Consider the following 9,656-nt stretch of genomic DNA (forward strand, 5'->3'; position numbering starts at 1 on the left):
CACAGATATTTCATGATGAACACATGATGAGTTTGGGGCTTGCCGGAGTGGTACCCGCATGACTGGACTACTGCCCGTCATCGTACTTGGAGGCAGTGCGCGTTAGGAGGAGTGCTTATTCCCACGGACTGACCCAGCTGCGCATATTGTGAGTTTACAATTTGGCTTGGCTGATGACGGCTCTCCCTGCGACGGCAAGAGAGCTGCCGCCAACCGCTGCGCAATGCCGACATGCTTGCACTCATTTCCGTGTACCGTTTACCGGCGCTGGCACACGCCCCGGACTCGTGCACTCCAAGGACCCAACTAATGCACGGGGGGGATTTGGCGCCACATACCTGCAGTACGAATGGACCTCCCCGGCAGGGGGGGGGGTGGAACAAACTTTTTGACCCCATGCCACAAAAACTCCCGGACTTCGAAGAAAAGCGTGCAGGGCGAGGGGAGGGGGGAGGCGGACCAGGGGAGGTGACGGGTAGAGGGTCGGACCGACCGACCGACCGACCGCCGGACCCCTGCCGTACGACCCCCCAAAACCCCCTCAGAATCCCTTAGTTTATTTTGTCAGGTTGGTGCCAATTGCCTGCTCTCTCTATCGCTATGTAAAATGATCCGCCTTGGGAACACAATCAGACAAGTGGACACATAGACATGTCCACCCGTATGCGGACAAGTATCCTGATAGACTGGCCTGCTATGCAACGGCTTATTTCAATGTGACTTGACAGTACGAAATGTGCCGACACGTTCACCCATGCAAAACCCGGCCGGCACCGGCCTGTCCCTGACCAGTTCCCCAGGCATCTCCCGAAATGCTGACAGTTTGGCTTTTCCATGTCCAGGACGTCCTGCTGCGCAAGTATGGGAGTGACGGCAAGCTCATCGGGCACGCGGCGTTCGGTCGGCCCTGGGCGTCCGCCTTCTCCGCTGCGGCCGACATCGACTTCGGCAGTACGCCCAAGCCCGAGGCCCTTCTGCTTGCCGACATGACTGGTGACGGCCGCGACGACCTGGTGGTCATGACCTCGAGCCAAGTGCAGGTGCGATTGGGAGCTGTTGGGAGCGGGGGGTTTGGCCGTGGGGCTTGGCCGCCGCGAGGTGTCCACGCCGCTGCACGCAAGCGCACGCTACTACTACGGCGTCACCACACGCCTCACGCGCGCAGGCATCGCTAGAAGCCGTGCAGGCACCACCACGCCCCGCCAACTGCAGGCGCACTCCCTGCCTGCTGCCGCCGCCGCGAGGGGTCCACGCAGCCGCACGCAAGCCCACGCTGCGCCTGCGGCGTCGCCACACGCCCTCAAACGCGCAGGCGTCGCTAGGCGCCGGGCAGGCACCACCACGCCCCGCCAACTGCAGGTGGTGCTGATGCGGCCGCTGGCTGCACTCCCTGGCTGCTGCCGCCGCCGCGCCCGATGTCCACGCCGCCGCCGGGGGCTGCGGCGCCACCAGGCCCTGGCAGCCCCTGGCAGCCGCAGGTGCCGCTAATTTTGCCTTTAGCTGTGCTTCCTGCCTGCTGCTGCCAACCATAATTGTCTACACTGCTGCACGGAGGCCTAGCAGCGCCCGCGGCGCCACACCGCGTTGCCAGGTATCGCGTTGACGGGTATCGCCAGCCCCTGCGCAGGCCCCAGTCATGCTGACGCGGCCCTTGCCCCCTAAGCCGAGCTATTCGCCTATTCAGCTGCACTTGAGCATTACGCCATAAGTCAGCTACTCGCAAGCGTTTAGGAAAAAGTTGAGGATTCGATTTCCATGGGTGTGCAAAATACTGCTTCTGCAATTCCGCGCATATACATCAAAAGAGGATAAGAGCTTCTCCTCATCAAACAATCCCCTGAACGAATTGTCAAACTTTTGCATGTGTCCCCGCGTGCCCGCCCACGCCCCGAAAGCTCGATTGCCCCCGATTGCCGTAAAAAACTTCACCGCCTGTTTCCAGGGGTTTACTGTTCCACAATCAAGACAATTTGCTCAAAGAACGCTCACAATGCCGAGGTTGAGTAGATTCATCAAGCCCGCCCGCGGCCATGAGCGATGGCGGTGCTAGAGCCTTGTCCTTGACCGATGTCCTTGGTGCTATTGGCGCCTTGAGGACCGAGCTGATTGGCGGCCTGAGGACCGAGATGGCCACTCTACAGACAAATTGGGGAGTCCTGCTCAAGTTTGCGAGCAGCGACATCATCAGTTCGCAGTTCGGCGCCAACTTGGACAACACCACGCACGCCACGTCCTCCGCGTGCAGGAAGCGCCCAAGCTGGCGCCGAACTGCGAACTGATGACGTCGCTGCTCGCAAACTCGAGCAGGACTCCCCAATTTGTCTGTAGAGTGGCAATGTCAGTCCTCAAGGCGCCAAACTCGGTCCTCAGCTCGGTCCTCAGCCCGCCAATCTCGGCCCTCATCTCGGTCCTCAGGTCAGTCCCCAAGGCGCCAGTAGCGCCAAGGACATCGGTCAAGGACAAGGCTCTAGCACCGCCATCGCTCATACAGGGCAGTGAACACGGCAGCGTTACCGTCACCACGACACCCGCCCCGTAACTGAAGGCATCCATGTCCCCATGTCCGACGTGTATGGTTCCTGGGGAAGATGCTCGAGATCGGCTTCCCCCAGAATACTTACACCTCGGACATTGCGGCGGCGCTGTAACGGCGCTGACTGCGAAAGTTTATGCGCGGAAGCTTCATTCCGCGCAGTGGCGCTGGTGCGACCTATCCTGTTGCCTGTTGAAGGCTGGCAGCCAAAATCCAACTTGTGCGCGCCAGTCAACCGACTGGCCGAAGTTGGGCCGCCCGGGAATTAGGCACCTGCCGAGCTAGGGACATGGATGTCCTATATTGCGGCGGCCCTGTAAAGAGGGCCAAAGAAAATCAGCACGAGCCTGGCGCCTGGTGGTGGCGTGGTATCAGGCCCACACGTGTCAACCGGCCAACTGCCCAACTGCCGCCCCCAGGGTCAGGGTCAGTTGACAGAGGGGCCCGCCAGTAGCCCAGTAGCCCAGTCGCTCCTAGCGCAGTGCAAGCACATAGTATGTTCACCGTGTTGGATCACGGTACACTTGCAGGTTTGCACGTCGATTGCCATGGGATGATTCTTGTGTGCCAAGGCCCTCAGGCCTCAGAATCAAGCGCAGTGCCAGTTGGAAATGCGCAGCCCAACTACACCAATCCGACAGTCTAACTGTGATGAATGCCGACCCATCAACCGCGTCCGCGCACCTCCACCCTGCCGCTGCTCTACGGGCGCCACTTTGCACACACACCTCTGCTGCCCCATGCTCCTACCGTCTGTTCTATGGGTCACGACTTGTGTGGAGGCAAGAACATGCCCGCTGCTGACACATGCTCGCCCAGGCTACCATCCGGCTGCTCTGCTCGGCACTCCCTCAGCCAGTGCCAGGCAGCGGTGCACTGAATGTGCGACACACAAATTCACGCCGGCCACACCACGTGCCGACCCGGCACCGCCCCCCATCATGACAGCGGCGCAGGCGCTTCTCGCATTCTGGCACAGGAGGCAGCGGCATTGCCAAATCCTGTGACCAACAACTAGCACCCCTGCCAGCTCTTTAACATGAAGATGTTGTACACGCCTTACCATACATCTGCAACACTGCCAAACCCAGTGCTGCAGCTCATCCCCCTCATCCTCCACTTCTGTGCGTGCCGCAACGGCAACCGGCGGGCTGCGGGCGTGCGTGCAGGGGCCCTCCTGCACCACAAAAATGGCCGCGCCCCTGACCCTCCTCCTGTGCATGTAGCACTCGCTGCTTCCATTGCCGCCATCGCCCATGCCACACAGTACGGCCCCCTACCCCTCATGCTGCCAGACTGAAAGCCAGAGCCAGCGGCTCCTCCGCCCACGAGACCGGTGTCCTCCTGTCTCCACGACCAACTGCCAGCAACCCAGTGGCACGCAGAGGCCTCGCTAGGCATGGCGCCACAGCCCGGGCCACAACCCAGTCCACAGCCAAGACCACAGCCAAGACCACAGCCAAGGCCACAGCCAAGGCCACAGCCAAGGCCACAGCCAAGGCCACAGCCAAGGCCACAGTCAAGGCCACAGCCAAGGCCATAGCTAGTCAGTCCACAAGTCGGCCCACCGCCAGGCGGCCCGCTACTGGTAGGGGCGCATCAGCTCCGCCAGGTCCACGCCCATGACGCCCATCACCTTGCGCAGCAGGATGGCGCCAATGCCCACGTACAGGGCCCACATGAGCGCTGTCAGCATGTGGTCCGCACCCGTGGTGCCGGCGGCCTGGCCCGTGGCGGCGGCTGCCGCGGCAGCGGCGGCGGCCATGTCCGGAGCCCCCGCGGCCCCGTACCCCACGCCCGGGTTGTAGGGCGCGGCAGCTTGCGCTGGTCGGTGCGCGGCGGCGGGTGAGACTGCCGACGCTGAGGGCGCGGCTGCTGACGTGGCCGGCTTGGAGGCTGGGCTGGGGGCGCTGGCGGCGGAGTGGGCTGCCGCCGCGGCGTCGCCCGCTGAGCTGGTTCGTGTCGCCGCGGCGGCAGTCACCACCGGGGCTGGTGTTGATGACCCCGCCGCCTGCTCGTCACCAGCCTTCGATGCTCCCTGCTCCCCCGCTGCCGCCGCCCCCGGCTGCTCCATGGACGCCCGCGGCGTCTGCTGCGCCCCTGATCCAGATGGCCCGGCGTTGCTGCCGCCCGCCTGTACGGGTTCAGGTGTGGCGCAGGTTCACGTGTTGTCGCGGAATAAACAGCCCGGTGACACCTGGCAGTTGTGGACAACCTGCACTCCCACGCGCTCCGCATGCGCCCGTCCCGGCCCATACCGCCGTCGCATGGCCCCTCACACACCGCTCCAACTGCCCGCACCTGCGCCGCCGCCCGCTCCGCCTCCTTCTCCGCCTCCACCGTCAGCATGCGCGCGTGCATGTCGTCGATCACGCGCTGCCGCTCCGCGCTGCCGAAGCGTGGCAGCTCCGTGCGGCTGCGTGCGGCCAGGATGCGCCGCTCGTCCTTTGTGAAGTCCTGTGGGTGCGTGGCCACATGGACGTTACCAATGGGGGCTGGTCCGGGCGACGACACGTTGCAAAACAGGGCACCCGCCCCACTTCAACCCTGGCTGCGGATCCCCACACGCGGAAAGGTCAAAGGGTTGCCTCGCACTCACGATTGCGCCCAGCGCTCCGTTGCCGGGCGAGGGCATGAAGGCGATGAGCGCCATGAGCGCCGTGCGCACTGACCAGGACGGCTGCCAGTGCTCCGGGTGGTGCGATGAAATGGACAGGCAGATTTTCATGTTGGTCTCAAAGCGGCCGTTGGGCGTCAGCATCATGAACGAGGGCGGCTTGAACGGATACTCCGCGGGCAGTAGAATGCGGCCGTGGTAGATGCCGCCCTGAGGGAGGGGGAAGGGTAAAGGGTTGGCCGGGTGGCAAGCCCGCACTGCACCGGTGCACGTGCCAGTGGAGACTGTTGCTGGGGCGAGGACGTATAACCCTGCGCCTGCAACCGCGGCGCTGCTGCAGACCCACCTCGCCCTCCAAGGTGCTTTGCCTTGCAACGCACTATTGTTCATCGCTTTTGTTCTCACCTCAAACTCGGTGTCTCGGGGCCCCCGGATGACGAAGTGCCATTCGAAGATATCGCTCTGCGGAGCACGTGGGGTAAGCTGTGTAAGCCCTCGCATCAAAGCTCTCATAATGGCTCAACTGGAACACGGTTTGCTGCTTGCAGCCCGCTATGGACACCTCGACCCATCTTCTCGCAAGTTGCCCTCACCTCGAGCGCCTCCGCTAGGAAGTCTCCAGAAGTGTCCTGCTTTATCTCCTTTATCTCCTGTGTTGTAGCAGTGGCATCGCGGTTATCGAGCCCGTTCTTTGCATGCGTTCGAGACCGTAGACGCCTTCTGCCCAGACTTTGCCTAGCCCACCTGCATAATTCGCTTCACAGCAGGATTCCGCAAGTTGAATTTAGGCGCTTCTGCCATCCTGCCTGAACCTTTGCCTGCCCCCCGACTCCCGAGTCGCAAGCGTGTTCAAGCCGTGTGCTCAAGCTATTGTGAAACGCACTGTCCCAAGATAGTACTGCCTAAGTCAGCTTTACAGCGCTAAGTACTCAGGTTGAATGCGGCAGAGGCTGCGGTTTAACGGGCCAAGAACCCAGGGATCGGGCACGCCATCCTCGCAGTCCTCCTCAGCCCCAGAAACCAAGGGCCCGCCTCTCTGTCAGGAAGCTGAGCCACGACCTTGCCCACGACCATCGTCTTGGGACACAATGCTACGCAGCATTACACGACATAGCCGCCCTCAACTTGAGGACACACGGAGCCAGACCACGTATATGCAACCGGCAACAACCAAACGACTTGTTACTTCTGTTGCTTCTGTTCCTGCTGCTGCTTCTCCAACACGCTCGCCTCGAGGCGTTCAAGCCGTACCGCCTGGGCCTGTGGGGCAGCAGAACATGGGCGGCAGGGAGTTTGTGTAAGAGGACAGGTGTGTGCGTACATATTCATACACACACACACACACACACACACACACACACACACACACACACACACACACACACACACACACACACACACACACACACACACACACACACACACACACACACACACACACACACACACACACACAAGTGCGCACACACATTCCCATTTCCATCGCGCTTTTATCACACGCGCACCCCTCACCTGTACACTGCCCGACAGCTCGTCCAACCGGCTGTCCACGTGCCGCCTCAGGCCCTCCAGCAGCTCCGCCAGCTGACCCACCACTGCCGCAGCCACCACATCAGCGGGGGCTGCAGCGGGGGGCGGAGCGGCCGGCGCAGGGGCCACGGCCGCTGGTGCTGGTGCCGACGTCAATGCCGATGCCGCCTGCGTCGCCGCCGGCGCCGGCGTGACAGGCTGCGAGGGAGCGGGCGGCGGCGGCAGCGGCGGGGCGGCGTGTGCGGCCAGCTGCGGCGGCAGCGTGTGCACGGACGCCAGCAGCGGCGCCAGGCGCACCGCCGGCGCGCCCGCACCCGGCGCCTTGCCGAAGCCAACAATGCCCGCGCCCGCCACTGCCGGCTCCGACTCGCCCACCACCACCACCAGCGCCACGCCCGTCCCACCTCCTGCACCGCCACCGCCTCCTGCACCGCTGCCACCGCGTGCCGCAGGCGCCAGTGCGAGGCCCCGCAGCCGGCCTCGGGCTGGGTCCAGGGCTCCGGGCGGCAGCGCCGGCGACAGCGTCATGAGCGGCGTGAGGCCGCCGCGCGGCGTGAGGCCGAACGCCGCCACCAGCGGAGGGCCCATGCTACTGCCCACCAGCACCAGGCTACCGCTACTGCCGCTCATGCTGCTAGTGCCGCCTGTGCTATCGCTGCTGCATCCGCCGCTGCAGGCTGCAATCAGGTCGGGCCGCGGTATGGACAGCGGCGCCAGAGCGCGGAAGGCGTCCAGCGGCCGGCTGCTGCTGCTTGACGACGAAGCGGACAAGGTGGGGGCGGAGGGCGAGGCCAGGCGTCCCGGCCACACCACACACAGCGCTGCGGGCGGCGCCGCGGCCACTGCGTCACCCAGCAGGAACCGCCCCGGCACCGCGCCCAGGCTGGGGCTGCTATTGCCGGGCACTGCCCGACATTGGCTGCCAGCAGAGGAGGCGGCGCCGCCTAGCACGCCCACAGGCCGCCGAGCCGCTGCCGCGGCGCCTCCGGCCTCCGCCTCCTCTGCGGCCAGGCTGGAAATGTTGAACAGACCAGCCGGAGACGGGCCCACGTCACCGCCACCACATCCGCCAATAATCCCACCGCCTAACAGCTCGCCGCCTCCATCTCCGCCCACCAGCCGCCCCCTCAGGTCCAGCACCTCGGGCGCCGCGGGTGCTCCTGCGGCTGCCGCCGCCACCACCGCCGCCGCCTCGTCCCCCGGACTGCTAATGGCGCCGTCCATCTCAGCAGCCGCGTCACTGTCGGCAGCTGCACAAGCCGGCGGCTCTGGTGCTGTCGTGAGCGCCAGTGCAAGGGCGGCGGAGGTGGCGGCGACCACGGAGCCCCACGGCCCCGGCGCGACCGCACTCAGCGGCCCCGGCACGCCCAGAAGCAGTGTGCGGCGGCTGGCGGGCGGCGGCAGCGCCGCAGCTACGCCAGCTGCAGCTGCGCCGGCTCCAGTGGACGCCGTGGGTGCGGCGGGAGCGACCAACAGGTCCCGGAGCACCCAGCCCACCACCTCGATGTCCGCACCCCAGGCAGCCACCAGTGTCACGACGGCACCGGCGCCGTCAGCGCAGTCACCCACCCATGCCACATGGCACTGCGAGGAGCGGCACACCGGGGCCGCGCCCCCGCCGCCCCCCGCTGCGAGCGACGGCGGCGGCAGCAGCTGCCCCACGGTGCGGAGACCGCAGCGTGAATGAGGTGCGGAGGCGGGAGTGGAGGTGACTGCTGATGACTCAGCCTTTTCATCCGGTGCCGCGGTGGCGGTTTCTGTTGGGGCCGCAGTGGCTGCAGCCGGGTCGCACAGCACCACCCGCAGCTCGGCCTACAGGGCCAGATTCAATGCATGTGTCAAGCCCTGCACGAGTTTCGCATGGAATGATCCGCGAGCCCCTTCTAGAACTCTTACAATACCAACTTTCGCACACAGAGCCCGCTGTGCATACCGTGTGCACCCACCTGGCACACGGCTGCCAGGAGGCAGTGGCATGCCCGCGCCCCACCCGGTGTTGGCTGGGCTGTGGCGCCGGCTGCAGGGCCGCCGCTCGCCTCGCCCCTGGTGCTGCGGTTGCTGTTGCTACCATGGCCGCCGCCACCACGGTTGCTGCCAGTCACCGCGAGCCAAGACACGTTCAGCCAGGTGAAGGGCTGCGGCGCCGCCAGGACGCCCAGGCTCCTCCCAGCCCCGGCCTTGGCTGCAGCCCCCATCGCTTCCGGTGGCCCCTGGCTACGCTGCGACGGGTTGGCGGTCGCTGAGCCAGACCCCAGTGATATCACCTGCAGCTGAGTGCCTGTGGACACAGCTGCTAGGTGGCGGGGCGGCAGCGAGGAGCTAGCGGTGGTGGTGGGTTGGCAGGGCGCCGCCTGGAGGTCAGGCGACAGGCTGACGAAGTGCACTGGGGCGGGCGGAGTCCGAGCCTTGCTTTTGCCCCCTGCTTGGGCTGATGGTGATGTTGATGCCACAGGCGCCTGCGTAAATACGTGCTCCTGCCACCCCGCGATGCTCGCAGCGCTGTCGAGGTACGCCGTTCTCGCGCCATCGGTAAGAAGGAGGCCCGACAGCCCTCCGGCGGTCAGTCGCGCCGTTCTAGGACATAGGATCTCATCCGATAATTGAATAACATTGCTTGCCGCTACCGAGACAGTGGAAGTCATATGCTTACTATGCAGTTCTGCTGCTCGAACCACCCTCACTCTGCGCTATGGTGCAGATACTATCTATACGCATACAGAATTGCTTCCGGTTTGCTGTTAATGGGCGAAGATGTCATCAATTTGCCCTTGCCCAGCCCCTTGCCCACGGCTGTGCTGACTGCTGTGTTTGCCCCGCTTTTGCCCCTGCCTCCCTGATCCCCCTTGCGTGGCTGCGTCCCACCTTACGCATCGGTCCTGTCTTGAGGTGTCTTGAACTCCCGGCTCCGTGACCCGGAGGCCCCAGGGGAGTAGGCAAGCTGCGGGAGCATTGCGGCAGCGGGTTACTGCGAGAGTG

The 9,656-nt window shown here is 64.6% G+C and overlaps 3 protein-coding genes across 3 annotated transcripts; all 3 read right to left on the reverse strand.

The window, feature by feature from the left end:
* Window positions 1-142: 142 nt before the first annotated feature.
* CHLRE_03g202785v5 (uncharacterized protein) lies at window positions 143-2,129 on the reverse strand. Its single transcript, XM_043061404.1, has 2 exons — window positions 1,153-2,129; window positions 143-1,053 (listed from the first exon to the last, which is right to left on the reverse strand). The coding sequence occupies exons 1-2, from the start codon at window positions 1,528-1,530 to the stop codon at window positions 1,018-1,020; spliced, it is 414 nt and encodes a 137-aa protein (XP_042926643.1). The 5' UTR covers window positions 1,531-2,129; the 3' UTR covers window positions 143-1,017.
* Window positions 2,130-2,183: 54 nt separating this feature from the next.
* Window positions 2,184-6,067, reverse strand: CHLRE_03g202897v5 (uncharacterized protein). The gene is made up of 6 exons (XM_043061408.1): window positions 5,895-6,067; window positions 5,744-5,800; window positions 5,556-5,612; window positions 5,133-5,360; window positions 4,835-4,990; window positions 2,184-4,667 (listed from the first exon to the last, which is right to left on the reverse strand). The coding sequence occupies exons 1-6, from the start codon at window positions 5,949-5,951 to the stop codon at window positions 4,116-4,118; spliced, it is 1,107 nt and encodes a 368-aa protein (XP_042926644.1). The 5' UTR covers window positions 5,952-6,067; the 3' UTR covers window positions 2,184-4,115.
* A 46-nt stretch (window positions 6,068-6,113) lies between these two features.
* CHLRE_03g203009v5 (uncharacterized protein) lies at window positions 6,114-9,399 on the reverse strand. The gene is made up of 3 exons (XM_043061412.1): window positions 8,627-9,399; window positions 6,663-8,492; window positions 6,114-6,410 (listed from the first exon to the last, which is right to left on the reverse strand). Exons 1-3 carry the CDS (start codon window positions 9,320-9,322, stop codon window positions 6,333-6,335), a joined length of 2,604 nt encoding a protein of 867 aa, XP_042926645.1. The 5' UTR covers window positions 9,323-9,399; the 3' UTR covers window positions 6,114-6,332.
* Window positions 9,400-9,656: the final 257 nt, after the last annotated feature.

The sequence above is a fragment of the Chlamydomonas reinhardtii genome, chromosome 3 (assembly GCF_000002595.2).
Source record: "Chlamydomonas reinhardtii strain CC-503 cw92 mt+ chromosome 3, whole genome shotgun sequence".
NCBI classification, from domain to species: domain Eukaryota; kingdom Viridiplantae; phylum Chlorophyta; class Chlorophyceae; order Chlamydomonadales; family Chlamydomonadaceae; genus Chlamydomonas; species Chlamydomonas reinhardtii.